General features: G+C 37.7%; 1 protein-coding gene across 1 annotated transcript in view; it reads left to right on the top strand.

The window, feature by feature from the left end:
- The window catches only part of LOC108932733 (heparan-alpha-glucosaminide N-acetyltransferase), a 59,966-nt gene that overhangs the window by 25,767 nt on the left and 16,428 nt on the right, over positions 1-17,771 (top strand). The window contains exons 8-13 of the mRNA XM_018749300.2: positions 5,838-5,914; positions 8,288-8,318; positions 10,922-11,082; positions 13,561-13,673; positions 14,524-14,645; positions 17,239-17,362. Of these exons, the coding sequence (XP_018604816.2) occupies positions 5,838-5,914; positions 8,288-8,318; positions 10,922-11,082; positions 13,561-13,673; positions 14,524-14,645; positions 17,239-17,362 (628 nt within the window). The remainder of the gene's footprint in view (positions 1-5,837; positions 5,915-8,287; positions 8,319-10,921; positions 11,083-13,560; positions 13,674-14,523; positions 14,646-17,238; positions 17,363-17,771) is intronic.

Below are 17,771 nucleotides of genomic sequence, written 5' to 3'. Positions count from 1 at the left end.
GCGAGTGATGCAGGGTTCGTAGGCAGTGCTGTGGAAATGCATTGGTTCTGCTTTACAATCTCTTCCCTGATCAGCAAGCGTCTTCTGCTTCTTACCATACTATTTTACAAGTACACCATGTAACGTAGGAACACTTGAAACGTATTAAAATATATTTAGAATTTCCCTTGTAGTCATAGGTTTCTGAAGAATTTTACATTTAGATAGTGCTACTTCTGAAGTCAAAGTATAAATGAGCTATTATTATTATTTAATCAGAAAATATAAAAAATGTTAGCTAATTTAATAATAAAAGGATATTTTAAATGAGTAAATGAATTTGCAGTTGTTTTCCTTATATTAAACCTTAGTGCTGGTACTTATCCTCACGGTGATCCCAGATGTTTTTAAAGCTCAAGTTCACAAGTACTGTGATTCGGTAATGACCGGCAGGGCAGTTCATTTCCTCATTATGACTAATGTATTTAAATTGAATTTAGCAGCTCTATAATTGTTTTTTTTATGCTGTGTGGCCTTCCTTAATTTGTTCTTCGTTTAGAGTGGCGAGCCTGCTGTCTAGTGAAGGCATTCTGTAGCATCGCAGTCATACAAGACAGGGCAGAAATTAAAATGAAAAAAAATACAAATGCTGGAATATTTCCCTGTAACACAAGACCTTATTGCATTGTACACATATTCATGAAATTATGCTATAAAATCCACAATAAATTTACCGGAAACACAAAAATGCTTATCAACCTTAAAGTACTTAATACAAAATTCTATTTTATTACATAGAGAAAAGTTTGCATGTTCTCTCTGTGTCTGTGTGGGTTTCCTCTAGGTGCTCTGGTTTCCTCCCACAGTCCAAAGACATGCTCTTCAGGTTCACCCATAGTGTGTAAGTGACAGAGAGAGTGTATTCCACTGATGTATGGATGAGTGACCCATTGTAAGTAGTGTATCATATCTAGCAGTGTAAGTCACCGCGGTGAATAAGGCGTGTGGGCTGATAACACTACATACAGTTCATTGGAACTGGCTTTGGAGAAAAGTGTCTGCTAAATAAATAAACGTAAATGAAAGTTTCTGAATTTTATTTAACTTTATGTTTTTGGTGAGATGAATGAGTAATAGGACTCTCAGGACCTAATTAAAAAGTAATGTAAAGAAAATTTAATTCATCCTAATAAGTTTGTGATGGAGCCAGTGTATACCTGTGCATATTAGTGTATATCTGTGTATACTAGAGTATGCCTATGTATATTAGTGTATGCCTGTTGGACACCTCTCTCTATACACTACAGAAATGTATATTGTGGCACGCAACGCCGTCGGTTTGGATGGGGCGAAGAAGGACGCGGAGGCAACGTTCATAACGAACGATTTATTCAAACACCAGCACAAAGGGAATAATGCTCTTGGTCTGAGGACCCCTTTTCCTCCAGGACCTGTACTTACAGCCAGCCTGCCTTAGCGCCCCTAAGCTCTCCCTAACACAGTCGCAGACACAGTCAACCCACCATTTCCCCCCGACGTAGCCCCAGCGGTTACGGACATTATTTATAGATTTCCCATAATGCAACTATTTATATTAAATCAGTAATGCGGGTCGTTACAATATGTTATCTACAAGTATAGGCTTGGGTCACAACTTGTTTTGAGATGAATGCTGGAGTACATGTTGCTTAGAACCTTCTGAGGCCTTGCCAACTAAAAACAACAACAACATTAAACAATATTCTCAGCCAGATGTGGAATCCTGATTGGGAATCTACACAAGGAACAGCATTAGCACTGAGCAACTCTGTAGGGTGTATAAATGTCTTAGAAGCACCTCCTCAGGGCTATTACCTGAGCAGTATTCATTGAGAATGAGAGCTGGGCCAGGGACCCAGTGTTACAAAGGCCATATTTCAATTAACAGATATTAAGTCCCTATGGGGTTGTAAGATAAAGTGGGAAAATAGCCATTAAGCCAGGCAGTGTGGAAGGAATTTCAAAGAAATGCACCCCAAAGGTTTTTATTTCACAAATTAAATGTGATCCTTTTAAATATGACCACATTCTGTCATTACAATTTTATGTTCGCAGGAGAAGGCAATTGACTTATGAATAATTGAGGACTTAAGGACGGTAAAATATTATAGGCATCTGCATTGTTTAACATGAAATGAAGTTTTTTTTTTTTTTTTTTTTTTTGTGGTCCTTATTCTTCAGCGAAGAAGTCGAAACATACCTCATTGCTGAGGTATACAGAAATAAGGAAATCCAGTTTGTATGAATGCTGTGTGTGGAAATTTAACTATAGCATTGTGCATTGCAATAAAGAAAAACATTACATTAATATGAAAGCACTTGATATTTTCTGTGCTTTTTTTTAATTACATTTATTATATTGACTAACACGCAGCTCTCTCATATTATTGCTAATGCCTGTTGGCAGCCATACAGCCGTCAGTTTGCCCATTAAAATTCTGACTCAGTTCTTAGGATTGATATTCTATCCAACTAAATTTACTTAAATATTGTTTTCAGCCTCAGTCGGAAAAACTCTCTGAAATAGAGACATCTGTCATCTGGCTATGACATGAGCGAATTCCTGAAGAAAGGCGGCGAATCCCCTCTCTTCTGCAAAAGTGTACAGATTGTTCTTCATGCTCCATCAATATGCCAAGTATAATTTTGGACCGCGCATTTTAATTTTTTAAAAAGGATCTCGGTTTTAATCATGGGACAGCTAAAAGCTTGCGGCCAGTTGTTTTCATATCTATAATATTAAAAGGAGTGAGAAAGCCGGGGTTACTACAGTACAACAAACAAGTGAACCACAGAAAAAAACAGTTTCAGTGCCAATAGTGATGTAATATTGTCTCGGAGGATGTCGTTCTTCATAGTTCTTGCTTCTTTCAAGATGCAACAATATTACCTTATTTTCAGCAGTCACTGTTACAGAGTTTGCTTCATATTACATACAAAGTGCTCAGCTAGAACGAACTTAACCCACTGGAGGAATTTTAATGGAAGTGCGCTGTTCAAGGGTATTACAGAAGTGAGTGAGTGAGTGAGATTCGAACCAGCAACCTTCAGATCTGAAGGAAACAGCTATCAGCTGACCCTGTTATTAGGTATCTGAAATAAAAAATCTGGCATTTATTATCAACTAAATAATTATTTCCGAATCAATGTTTTAACTTAACAAGAATATTAGCTTAAATAGTGCCCACAATAACTGTAAGCTGTTCTAAGTAAGAACTCTCTATTTAAATCTTCTCTGCCTCTTTTTGAAAAAAGTCAGGATTTAAAATTTGATAACCCTACCTCCAGTTCCATCATGGATGCCAAATCTTAAAAATTTCTACATTCCCCAGGCCACCCCCCATCACAAATACTGTTCAGAGCTGCAGTGTGTCTTGCTGGCTTGGCAATGTCTCACAAGGTTGTCCTCGGGCTGTTTAGGGTGACTTTGAGTCTTTGACTGACGTGAATTAGGCAGCGCAAGGCCCTGAAATCCACTTTAATATTCTCCTTACAACTTGGCAGCGTTTCCTCAGAATGATAAGAACACTATAACATTGTTATGTTTTTCTGGGAACCTTTAACTCATTAGCTGAGAGAAGAGTAAAGTCAAAATTGTCCTTCACATCTTAGGAAAAGGTACTTTCTTATTGCGACAGGGACTCACAGCAACATGGTGTTGTTTTTTTCTGTTTTTCTTTTTGTTTTTTGCTGTAAAAAAGGAGGTATGTTTCGTTGTCACAGCCTGTTCAGGAGTTTTACTTTATTTTCATTTAATGTTACTGCGCCAATTTTTTTTCCCTAAGAGGCTATCCATAGAATACCATAAACATTTCAGTATAATTCTAAGCATTCTTTGACATCTCAACTTCTGTCTTTCTGTTAATTATACTTAATCCAAACCTTTTGAAAGAATTAGTAATTTCATCTGTACAAGATAATGCTCCTGAAGATGAACCGAGTCAGAAGGAAAAGGTTTTAATTAAAACGATTGGCAATAACTTGCTATATTGCAATAATTTGTGCTGGGCCTCATCTGGAAAATGACTTAACCTTTGTCTTTGTTGCTATGGAGACTAATGGATGCATTTGGAGAGGTCTGGATGACTGTATATGTGCTCGAGGTTTTGCACAGCTTTAATAGGTCTTTTGAGATGATAGCACACGATTAAAATCTTGTATCAGCAGGACAGAACTAAAAGGAGCAGTAATGGCTTTTGTTGTACCTCCTAATTGGATTTGGTCAGGAAAACAAGAAATAGTAGATATAGATACTGTAGCTTTATCGCATTGGCTTTTGAATGGGACGTTTTAATCAATATGTGGCATAAATTCCTCATTTTTCTGTACTTGCATTCCTCTGTCACATGCAAGACTCTAAAGCTATGCATGTAGCATTTACACAAGAGTGATGCTTCTTTGTACAATAGTCATTGTCACCACTACCTTTTAAATTAAAGGGCTGTCCATATGTACCAGCGGAGTGAAAACGTGCCAGGAGCCAATATTTATGGGTTCGTGTTCTACCAGGTTGGATGTTCCGCAGTTACTCGCCATTGCGGCCTATTCAGTGCAGCATTCCATCATGTCTCTCATGTCAGACTTCCCCATCCCGGCACAAGTTATGCTTGCGTCATAAATTATACCAGAAGCGTTTAGTCAGCAATTCAGTACGCGGAAATCCAAAGGACAGCAGCTCATTTTCTAAGTGATTCATAACACTTACGTTGTATTTCCTTCCCTTGCCATGCAGTTTGCTTTCCCACACGAGAGAATATTTCACTCCAAATGGCACCACCACCAAATCTTGATTTGCAACTTTACTGTCATTGTACATCTGGTGTAAGACTTAATAATTAAAGGTATTTAATCAGTCTTTAAATGAAGGTGTTTTCGGTTGAGTAGTGAAACACGACATGTGGAGCTTTGGGCCTATGGCGCCAATCAGCCTTCTTTCCATTGTGGAGGATCTTGGTCAGGAGGAGCTTAGATGAGGTGTTGGGGGAGAATGTTGAATTTTGTAGATGTTGTGCCTGGATTTTGGCAGTGATGGCTGCCTAGATTTAGTTTTTGACCTCTTTCTGGGGTCGTTTGAAGACTTGGCGGTGAAAAGAACATCTTCCATAACTGCTTCAGTGAAGGATAATACCAAGAGCCTGAAACGTTTGTTGAAACAGAGACACATGCTTCTGGAAGTCATACTTCTTGGACAAACTAACAAAATTTCGTGTCTCTCGGAATTTAATTTGAAGAAATGTGCAGTCATCCAATCCATTGTTTTAAGCAACAGATGCAAACCTTTAGTGGGGGAGGCAGAACTGTGAAACCTTTTTTTTCTAACAGCTTTGAGTGTCACCTGTATAATTTGAGAAATCACGTCTATGGCATTGAATGGTTTGACCAAATAAAAACTTAAAGAATGAGAAGGAAGATGTAAACAATGAAAACCTCGTAAGGTAGGGTGTCAGTTAGACAAGGGAATAAAATAGATGGTGCCGGGGTGGGCGTATGAGTATGTTAAAGTGTCACATGCACATTGACACAGAAAATTTAAAAATGTGCACATGACACAATTATAGGGAAGGGACAGGTAGTAACATGACACAGGCTGGGAACATGAAGTTTCCTCTTTCACATTTCAGAAGGGGCTTCTGCTGTTGAATTCAATGGAAAAATAGTTTGAATTGATCCAAACTACAAAACATAAATAAAAGTGGGCAAAGTGTCAGTGTGGCTAAATTTCAGAATTTACATTTAGCACTGATAGTTTTACTATAATACATCATTATATTACAAACTCGAGTATAAGATTGTGACTATTTTGTATTTTGCTTTCATAGGTTTTCTCTGACTCTAATGGTATTTGTAAACTACGAAGGAGGGGGATACTGGTTCTTCCTACACATTCCATGGAATGGTAAAGTATACCTACCTGTTTACCTACCTTCCACTAATAATCGTGATTAAAAGAAATCCAAAGGAACATTCCAAGAGTCAGTGAATATTTGTAAAATACTCTTCAGAGTTCATGTCGGAGGAAACATTTGCACACATGTCAAGGCAGAGAAAGATTATTCCACAAATAAACCTCTATATAAACTGATTGTGAGGATGCAAGCAGTTAATGGCATTGTAGGCTGTATGAAATATGTTCAGGTGTAAAAATCAATGCTGTGAAAAATGAACTAGACAGGGACACATTTCTACAGCTGTCATGGACGGGGAAAATAACTGCACCTTACAGGCTGTATTAAATTAATCATAATTCTGCACATGAGATAGTTTTGCTTAAAAGTAACAGTTTAAATCTTTGTAATTTATAGAAAACTATATAATACATATTAAAGAGCAAAATATCTCTCATCAGAGATAAAATAAAAAATTATGCTGATTTTATTATACATTTATTCAAGTTTAATATATTAATTAAATTTAGCTTCCCGTTTACTTTGTTCATTATTTACTAAAATGTCTTTTGTGACTCTTTTTAACTAGTATAATCATAGACACTGTACTTTTGAAATGCTGTTATTTATTCATTTTATGAAATTTTGACATGCAATCTAATTTTTATTTGTAGCTTCAGCTGTTTTCTCTCGAAATAATAGGCAGTATTTAGTTTATCAAATGTGATCTTATACCAACATATGAAGAGTCTTTCAACTGAATCAATATCAGTAATGATTGTTAGAAAAGAAAAAAATGAGAGCAATGGCATTTTAAATTTTAATAGAGACTGTTACAAAGTGCTTCTCCAAGAGTATTTAAAGATGAACTCAATTTAAGCTTTATAATAGCCTCTTCATCACATCAGCAGAATTGTATTGATCATGAAAGAGGTCTGATGGATTCTGATATTACTTTATAGGCTCAGCTGTCTAGAAAATCATGGTTTATAAATCACTCAGTCTGAAAATCAAAACCTAATAATGGAATATGTTGAATTTATATATGATATTTTATTTATACATTGAGTTTGTTAATAAAAATCATTCATGTAGCTGTTAGGCATTTTACTGATATTGCATAGTTTGATGGTGAATCTGCTGATTTAGTAAAAAGTACAGAACAATAACAGAACATGGGATTTTCATAAAATATGTACAACAAAAAAGTAATAAACTGATGCTGAATTGCACAGTCATGAGGCACTCCAGGGAGGCAGCCTGGGGATCAATAACCTCGCAAAGTATACATATGCAGCATGACTTCTTCCTGTACACCTTGATTTTGTGTTCTTGAATGAAACTGCAGTGCAAACATTGCCTTGAAATAATAATAAATGATTTTCCTGGGAAAGCATCTCATTTCACCTTAGAGTCTGAATCAGTGGAAATTTAAAAGAAAAAAAAAAAATATGGAAATGTTTTGTACATCTTTTGAATATGGAGAGATAATGCTGTCATTTGTCATTAATAACTCACTACTGATCTGTTAACCAGAGTGAACGGCAGAAAAATAAAAAAATATACATACAGAAAATGCATAAGATGGAGACACATTCCATGTTTTTCCAAGAACAAAAGGACAGCCGTGGTGTGGTGTTCAGAGCCCTGCAATGGAAAGGTTGTGGGTTTGAATCCCACCTCCTGCTCTAGTTATTCTGTGCAAGGGTCTTACTCTGAACTGAAACAGTAGAAATTACCCAGCTATATAAATGGACCCAACATTGCAAGCTGCTTTGGACAAAAGTTTCAGGTAAAGGAATAAAAAATAATGATGAAGTTGTATTTGTTTGGGGGCTGTTGGCTGTTCAATCAGTATGTGAAAAAATGTCGACAGCAGGTAGAAATGGATGGGACATTCGGTGGGGAGGTAAAATAGACACCGAGAGGTAAAGGGTACATCTGCGGAAGGGAGAAATGGACGATTGACAGGATCTTTAAGATCGGACAACTGGTGCATGATAGCAGAAGAATGCCAGTAAGTAGTGGGAATGCAAATTGTTCACATTCATCACCTGAATTTATTTTCTTCTAAGCTGAACTAAATCACAATAAATCTTTAGTGTTTCATAGTACCTAGTATGCTGCCAAGTTGCAGAGGACACTGCCAAGGAAACAAAACCTGCCCTTATGTCTTCAGTAACCCTAAATGTGTTCTGTCCATATGAGCAATCTGGACTTTAAGATGATTTTGGTTTCATTAAATAAGGCTGAATGCAGACGTATGTAAAGCTGCAGTGAATGAAAGTCTTTAAATGCAGTCATTGCATTATCTCAGATCTATAAATCAGTCCCTATGGAACAATATTTCTCACGTTTCCCCGTTTCTGTACCTTTTGTTGCAGGTCTTACAGTAGCTGATTGTGTTATGCCGTGGTGAGTTGCTTTCCACTACTTTCCCCTAATTCTTACGTTTATGCGATACGTTTACAGAAACTTTATCACGGACTTTGGTTTTGAAAAATGCTAAAAATAGGTGTTGAAAGATTGTATGCTGGTCTTCCTCAGACAGAAAAGTGTGTTTGTGGGGGCAGCTCAGCACAGCACCGCTGTCATAAAGCACTTGAGTCACATGATGGGCAGAGTGCTCTTAGCCGTCTCCCTGATTCAGCACTGGACAACTCCTCTGTTGGCTTCCTGTGCCGGAATATTCTCTGGGTAGAAGCTGGCCCTTCAGTAAAAAGCATCACAGAACACACAAGTGACAGCCTTTTAGATGTCCGCAGCAGTTTGAACAAATAATCAAAACGCTGCTGGCACTGTTCACCATGATTCACTGTTTCTGACTTTGATATGTGAAAAGTTTCTTGCTCTCAAGGTATGATTACTGGGGTAAATTGGCCTTTCTTGTTAATGAAAGTTAAGTTCAATACGTTGATGTGGGCCCTGTAAAAGCATGAGCTTTCCACACAGAATTTATTCTCACACTAAACTAAAGGAGCAGTTTGTGTGACTACCCTGTTCCCATGGTATTCCTATCTGCATGAAATCAAATGCAATTATAACCTAATTAAATGGAACGTAGGGGTAATGCATCGGTTATTATTCAGGTCAGTTATTTGCATCCCGAAATGATCTGACAGAATCAGGTGGTTTATGGGTGTGAAACAGGATTTTAGGGAGTGCATATGAAGTTGGAGCAGTGCAACTGAAGGCAAATTAGTGAGAGAAGGTTTGTTGTTGTAACTAAACCTTTTACCTTTCCAAGTAACTCGGCTTTTAAACAAGGCAGCTCATATACAGAGGAAAAAACATAACAGTAAATAAACTGGAATGAGCTTTTAATGAGCTGGTTTAACCTAATGATGAATTTTAAAACCATTAAAGAGGCTTCAGGGAAAACTTTTTGTATCCCATTAACATCCACTGTTACCCTATCCTCTTCTTAGTCATACTCTATGCGTGCTTCTGAGTGCATATGTGTATACATCTTAGTTACGGGTATATAACATCTTTTTCCTTTTCAGCCTGATATCCCATTTACTCCTTTGTCTTCAGTGCATCACTTGGTCAAACAGGATTTTCACCTATTTAACCCATTTTCTTTGACCAGGGCCCTGGCACAAGTTTAAGTGAAACACTTTTCACAAGTATAAAAGTTTCAAAATTTTGATAACTTCATAACATTTACATATGGTTTCTGTTTCCACCATCTGCCCTGTAATGGACCGGCATCCTGTCGAAGGTGAACCTTTCCTTGCAACCTATGTTTTCAGGAAAAGTTCTGGATCATCGTGACCTTGCGGTTACTGACAATGAAAGACCGTTTCCACTCTACCAATAGCATCTATTCCTCTATTATCTATAGTAATGGACAGGTTACTGATTATTGATATTATGCTAGTGTGGTGATGAAAGTGAAAAGAGTTTTTGGGTCTAAGGCAGATATTAGCACCTTTACAGAAGTACTTGGTCAAGATATGTGAAGTAGAGGTCCTTTCCACACTAAAAAAGAAAGATGATCAGACCTGGAACTCCCCTGGATTTAGTTTTATCTTATGGGTCCTGGAACAATTGCTTTTGGTTTCAGGTAGGTGTGATTCATTTCATACATTTACAAATGTTTTTCTCACTGTTTGTGTTTTATTTCGCTTTAGAAAGAATTTTCATAATAGGAAGTGATTTATGTTTAAGAAAAAAAAACTCATGTAAAGGGACATTCTTGCCACAGGTGTCTGCTGCATGTCAACTATAAGCACTGTGCAGATCATATATTTGAGACTGAGTCCATCTGATTAAATAGAGCCAGTGTTATCAAGCCACTCTTCATAACATAAGCCTCAGTGATGAGGAATGGCAATTTTTTTCCATTATTTTCATTCCAGAATTTTTTACAGTTCAGTTCAGTTATGACTATGCGGTTAAACCTAAAGCCATTAAATGAATTCCTCTAGGAAGCTCACCCATTATTCACTTAATTTAAAACATAAATTCAGGTTCTGAGCTTAGAGGCAGAAAATCATATGCATTTCATAGTAGTAAATGATCTTGCATTAAAAGTGTGTTTGGGTCCCGAAATGGTTGAGTTGGCAGAGGCCCACATTTTATTTACTCCACTTTCAGTCAGATTAATGTATGGCATTGTTTCCTCCTCACTGGGAGGACCCACAAAGATCCCTATTCACTGATTTCAGAATGGATAAACATTGAGGAAGAGAGCTCAGGGTGGCTGAGGAATTACACAATGAAAATCAAAGTAAGCATCCACTGGCAGAAATCTTCTATGCGTCTAAAGAAATACGTTGAGTCGTGAGAGATGTACTGCACCAATACTGATGGAATACCAGGATCAAATGAAGCAGGGTGACGAATGCACCTCATTCAGCTGGATCAGTGTTGGATGTAGATTAGCGAAGACCCTAGTGAACTCTATCTCTAAAATGGGAACACACACAAGGGGCTAAGAACCATACATGGACATTACAGGAATTACTATATTTTGGTTGCCTAACAGACATATTGGTTTTGTGTGTTGCCAGGTTTGTGTTCATAATGGGGACGTCCATTGTGTTGGCGTTCAACGTCATGTGGAGAAGAGGCGTCAGCCGCCTACAGCTCTTGCGGAAGGTCACCTGGAGAAGTGTGGTTCTCTTTCTTATTGGGGTCTGCTTCATGAACTACAGTGCAAGGGATGGATTGCGTATGTATATGCTTCCAGCCATTATATGCATTTACTGTAGCTTTTACATTTATATACATTTACCCTTATTCATTTAGCTGATGGTTTTCTCCAAAGCAACTTATAATGCTAAGGTCCTTACAACTATTTACTCATGTATAAATCTGGGTAATTCATACTCCAACAACTTAGGGTAAGTACCTTGCTTAAGGGTACAACAGCTGGACCTTTGGGTCCAAAGGCAGCAACTCTAACCACTATGCTACCATTAATATACTGTGCGTGTATATGTATATATAGGAGGGCAAGGTGGCGCAGCGAATTTGGCTGAGACTGGCGTCCCATCCTGGGTGTGTCACAAGGCACCCCAAGTGGGATTCGAACCCCAGACTCGCCAGAGAGCAGGGCCCAGCCAAGCCCACTACGCCACTATGCCCCCCAAGTGAGATTACATACCAGTATTTGTATCCCATTAAGTTATACAACTACAAACAAAGATAACAGCTCCTCCATTAAGTGAGCCATTTGCCCTGAGATCAAGAAAGGGAGAAGTCTGATGTTCCTTTTGACCTGGAAATGTAAAGTGTGGGAAGCTGTTGAGAAAGCTCTGAATTATCAGCAACGGTTTTGTTTTGTGGGAGGTTATAACTACTCTTTACGCATAAGTACGCCTCCGTTATAAAGTACATTGCAGGAAGGATGTTTAAATAATTGAGTTTGCAAAAATATTGTGATACTTTCGAGAGCAAATATCTTATCTGAGAAAATGTTAAAGAGGGTGGATTGATCAAAACCAAGCCCTGGTTAATGGACAATTACAAAAGATACTGTTACATGGAGCAGCTGTGAGATATAAAGAGAATTCACATAATGGCATGAGACCTTTTTTTTTTCTCATGCGAGTGTTCAGTGTTTTGTATAGCAATAAAAGTGTATGAAAAAGACAAATATAAAATCTAATTTTATTCAAAATTACATACATACTAATTTTGTTCAAAAACAGTGCATTTTATTGCATTATGGAGATAATGATTTGTCTCCTGACACATTTTATTTTATAACATATTTGTACATTCACAATATGATTGTTTTCAGAGCTGAATCACCAATAAAATAAAAAATGAAGGTTTTCATATATAGGCTGTTGCTGGTGAGTTGTTTTTCTTCATCCAAAAATATGTATAAGAATATATGGTAATTAATTACATTTTTAAATATTTGCGTTTAAATGGCAAATGTATTAGTTTTTTGCAACCATTTAATATTTACAATAAATCTCTTATATACTCACACATTTCATATTTAAGCAATATTAATGCAAAACGAGTAGGCTGTTACGGAATTATGTTATGACAGATGCTATGAAAGTGGGAAGGGTCAAAAAAGTCCACATGAAAACCATTCCTGCGGCTAGGTTGCATTCACTTCGTCAAGCACAATTCATTAAAAAAAAAAACACACTTCACACCCTTCCTTCTTTCCCGTACTTAAGAGAAAAAAAGACATTTACCAGTTTTATTTGATTTCCCTGGGATCAATGAGAGAGTATGTGTTGGTTCACAGCGATGTGTCCGGCAAAGAGGTTTTCAATTAACTAATGTGCAGATTACTATCAGTCTTCCGCTCAAGGCCCTTCCCCCTCAGGTTGCCGGCTTTCGTTTCATTTGGCCGGGAAGGTCTAAACCTGTGATTAATCACCCAACGACACCACCGTTTGCTGTCAGGATTGACGGAGGAATCTTCCGTTCTCTGCCCCCTGAACATATTGATGGCCTTCATGCCCAATCTCATTTCCTCTACTCCTTGTGGCTCATCTTAATGGATTAAAGTAAACTATGTATTTCAGGGAAGACAAAGGTGTCATGTATAGTACTACCAATCATACAAATATATTCATATTTATCTCTTATTTCATTGCTTAGCCATAGCGAATTACCAGTTTCTTTATATATATTCATTCGTTAGCTATGTATTTTACCTTGGTTTTACTACAGCTGGGGTGAGGCCGTTTTCAGACTTGCAATTGCATGTCCTTGGCTACTGCACAGCCTGCTGCTTTAAATGAAAACTCGATGGAATATCTCGACTAGTCCATGTGTATACCTTCTATGTTTGTCTTTAAAAAATATAAGCCATTAGAGGACTTCCATGGTCCATGTAAATGTTTATATATAAAAAAATTTTTTTAATTCTTACTAGGAAGCAATCTTCAATATTCGGATAAAGCTTGATGCAGCTGCTCGTGTGATGAACATTGGTTTATACGGTGGAAAGAAATTAACTGCACTTAAGAATCACGCATCTGCATTTATGTCTCCTCCTGATAATGTAACGTACACATTGTATTTTCCATGAGATGTACGTCGCTTTGGAGAAAAGTGTCTGCTAAATGAATAAATGTAAATGTAAAATGTAAATATTAAGACAATACTTTGCTAAAGGTGTTTTTAAATGTTTTAAATGTTTTGATGTAATTTTCCATTATGATTTGTTTTCTAGTGTCCTGGTCGTGGGCCAGGATCCCTGGTGTCCTGCAACGTCTTGGCTTCACTTACTTTGTTTTGTCACTAATACACATGTGGTGTCTGAGGAAAGAGATTCCTCTGAAGCAAGTAAGTCAACAGCCTCCATCATGCTCCTTACACTGTTTTTCCAGCATACTGTGAAGTGACTTTGGAGGTGCTGAATCATCTTCCTTGGTTTCTTGCAAGCATAAGAGAACCATATAGCTTATAATTCTTTTTTTCTTTTTCAGCCATGACTGAGTGAATATGTGCCCTTTCCTAAAATGAGACTATTAAAATAATTGAGGTCTTTATTTCTCATGTTGTAGCCAGAAATAATAGTTTGTGTGATGTATGTTCTGTTTCAAAATTGCCCCATTTGTTACGCAGTGTTCCCCAAAGGAATGCATAGTAGTGGTGCTTTTTAAAGTATAATTACTTTTTTTAATTTTCCAAAGCAAAGGTGCCTTGCAGAAGTGAAAGGTTGCATCACCGAATCTTTCTCCTTTCATTGTCTTACCTTGGGGAGCTGTAAGAATGTTAAACACCACACACTTGCACAAAGTAACAAAATATAAATATAAATATTTAATTGTCTTAATATCTATACTTTTGGACATCTTAAGGTTACACCAACAAGAATGGTGTTAGTGTAGGATTATTACTAACAACCTTTATTATCTTGCACTATTGTCCATGGTAACTAAAAATTGCAATGATTTACTCTTTCGTAGAGCAGGGCATTTTTACTGAATCCAGGTAGGGTAAGTACATGATCAAGGGTACAATAGCAGGAGTGGAATTCAAACTGACAGCCTTCAGACTGGAAAGTGACAGCTCTAACCACTAGGCCACCTCCAGCTGGATGCATTTTTCAACAAAAAAACCAAAAAGCAGGTATTAAATGAACAGTTATGGGCAACCTAGCTTATATTAAACATTTGTTCAATTTTAACAGCACAACTGGTGGAATCCTCTCCAAGACATTGTATTGTATTGGCCCGAGTGGATTGTGATCCTACTACTGGAAATACTGTGGCTTTGCCTTACATTCCTGCTTCCTGTTCCCGGTTGCCCCCGGTAAGTCACAAATGCATTTTAACCTCGTCATTAATATGCAAACAGAACTCATCTTAAAACACAGCTGGGCCAATCTTAGTCTCTTGTAATTCTTTGCAGATATCATCATTATATCATTAGCAAAAGCGTCATGATATAGACATCCCATAAGTGTTTCATGGTTCAGTGAAGGTCTCAGTTAAAGCCAAAACTGAATTAGTTTAATGTTTGGTGTGAAGCTATTTATTTTTTTCCGTTTTCACAAGCTGTCCATCCTTTGAAGGGTCCCTGTGTTCCTGAGCCTATTCTGGAAAAAGAATGAGAGGCAGGGAGGACTGCAATTGACACCAGTCTGTCATAGGACTTTTTATTACCTTTAATTAGGCTGAAACATCATCTATCACATTCATCAGAATGTAGCCATTTTCAGTTTGCTTTACCGTGTATACAGTTAATTGGGTGGGTTTGGCGTTTGTCTGCTTTCCCGTGGGTCTCAGGTTCGAGTCCTGCTTGGGGTGCCTTGTGACAGGCTAGCATCCCGTTCTGGGTCTGTCCCCACCTCCTCGAGCCTTGCACCCTGTGTTGGTGGGTTAGGCTCCAGCTCATCATGTCCCTGTTTGGGATGTGAGACATGCCTTGAGTCATTTGTTGGGAATGATCTGTAAAAGTCAGTGATAAAGCCATGATACACAGTAACATTTTTATTTAAACACCTTTATTAATTTCAAGATACATTAAAACGTAAACAGCTTTAAAACAATGGAAAACAACAATTTTCCTCTGAACAAATTCCTATTAAATGCCATATTTTGACCGATGAATTCCCTAAATGTGTTCCATGCTCAGGATCTTGTTTTTAATCATCAACACTAACATTCACACCAGATGCAAGCTACTGTGGAAGGAAGTTAATTTAAGGCGATCCAATACTGCTACGTTGTTTGTGTGCTCTTTATTGCCAACTAGTGACAAGATGTGGAAATGCAGCTGAAATTTTCTCTGCAACAAAAAGAATTTTTGAATATAGTCAAGTGAAAATAATACAATTATCAATAAATAAAGAAATAAATGTTCATATGTCTAAAAATTCGTCACTTGAACATTGTACTGAACCCAGTCTATACAGAACCGAGCTTCGTAGACTGTATGTCTTGATGGCCCCTGCATATTAAGTTAGCATATTAGCTAACATCTGAAATTTAAAGAATAATATTGTCTGACACACACACACACACACACACACTGTCTGAACCACTTGTCCCATTCGGGGTCATGGGGAGCCGGAGCCTAACCAAGTAACACAGGGCGTAAGGCTGGAGGGGGAGGGGACATACCCAGGACAGGACGCCACTCTGCCGCAAGGCACCCCAAGCAGGACTCGAACCCCAGACCCATTGGAGAGGAGGACCTGGTCCAACCCACTGCGCCACCGTGCCCCCAAATCATAATATTTTATTTTTTTATTTTATTACAAAGACCACCAATATTCTCTATGATCCTCAATAATATTTTAAACATTACAGCACGAAAAAAGGTTACATCAAGTTCTTTTGATGTTACTCCTATAGATTTGACATAAGTCACATCTTTTTGGCTGGTAAAATATTTTTCATGTTTTTCCTCTTTTTCATAAAATCCTCACGCAAAAAATGCATTTTTCTGCACGGAAGCACTACTTAGTCGTACAATACTTGTTATCCGTTTTAGAAACCACAGAACCCCAATATTGTACACTCCTTGCATAGCAAAATTATGGAATTGTATTAGAAGGTTTCTATTGTGTCCTCAGCATCTGGCGCCGTGTCACTGTGCCCAGGCAGACGGTTCGAGCCGGTGTGGCGGCCTGCTCGATGTGATTTATGGGTCCACGCCGGGTGCCTCGGAGGGGATAATTAGCTAATCTCAGTCTGTCACGGGCAATCAGAGCAGAAGAGAGACAGAGGATCCATCTTCCTCTCACCATTCCTCCCTTCTAGCTACCTTTCTATTTTGCTCTCCTGTGCCGGTGACTCTGTGGCTCAGGTGCCATTTTTGGGATTTCAGATTTGTGTTACTATTCTTTTGTATGTTCTTTTGTATACTTTGAATAACTGTGTGATATCCATTGTATACAGATCAGTGTGACTCTCACCAATACAATTCACATAAATGGGCTCCAAAACAGAGATTTCTGAAAATAATTCTATATACCTTTATATATGATGTTATATGGAGTTGCTTCCAAAAGTAAGTAAGAAAGAATTCAGCATTAATCTCTGTGTAAACACAGAGCTATTTGAGCACAGCTGTCTGAAAACTTACAAAAAACAACGTATTTTAGTTTTTCATATCTGCTGATGGACCGCAAGTAATTTTCTTCTGAGCTTGCAATATTGCAGTACAAAGCCTGCGTTGTAAAAATATAAATCAGTTATGCTTTGGAAAAGTCTGAAGGCCTTTGAAAAGTACTCTGCATGGAATCAATTAGGAATAATTGAAAAGTTATTTTATGACGTGGACAGTTACGGTTGAGACATTGCTGAGACGTGACATTAAAAACTTTAAGTAATACATTGTGAAGAAAAACAGTATTTAAACTCATAGTTATGTCATGATGCTGGTTTATTTCAAACAGTGGCTATTTGGGCGCCGGTGGTATCGGTGACAACGGCATGTATCCAAATTGTAGTGGTGGAGCTGCAGGTTACATTGACAGATGGTTGTTTGGTCAGCACATTTACAAGTACCCCACATTCAAGGTAAGAAACGAGATCCGTTTTCCATATTTAATCAAAATCCATTTAAATTTCTTATTTTTCATTCTTTAGTTTTTTTTTTTTTTTCCATTTTCACGCCTAGGATGACAAAGCTTTTTAACAATATGTTCGTTTTAATCATAAGCAACTTGGAAAATGTCTTGGCCTTGTCTGTGACCGATACAGTATGTAATTGCTCTCACAAAGGCACCATTTCTAGTATGACATTGCCTTTAACATGTTTTGATGCAAACTTTTTCAAGCTTAAATGGGTTTTAAATTGGTTTTAAATCTCTGCTAAATCCTCAGTGTGCTGGGAATCAAACCCACAACCTGTTCCTTCTCCAGCATTCCTTCTAGTCCTGGAGGACCACAGTCCATCAGCATTTGCTGGTTTCTTTAATGGCTAAAC

Source organism: Scleropages formosus, chromosome 4 (assembly GCF_900964775.1).
Source record: "Scleropages formosus chromosome 4, fSclFor1.1, whole genome shotgun sequence".
Classification (NCBI taxonomy): Eukaryota; Metazoa; Chordata; class Actinopteri; order Osteoglossiformes; family Osteoglossidae; genus Scleropages; species Scleropages formosus.
The sequence above is the reverse complement of the archived record's forward strand: the minus strand, read 5'-3'. Positions and strand labels throughout refer to the sequence as shown.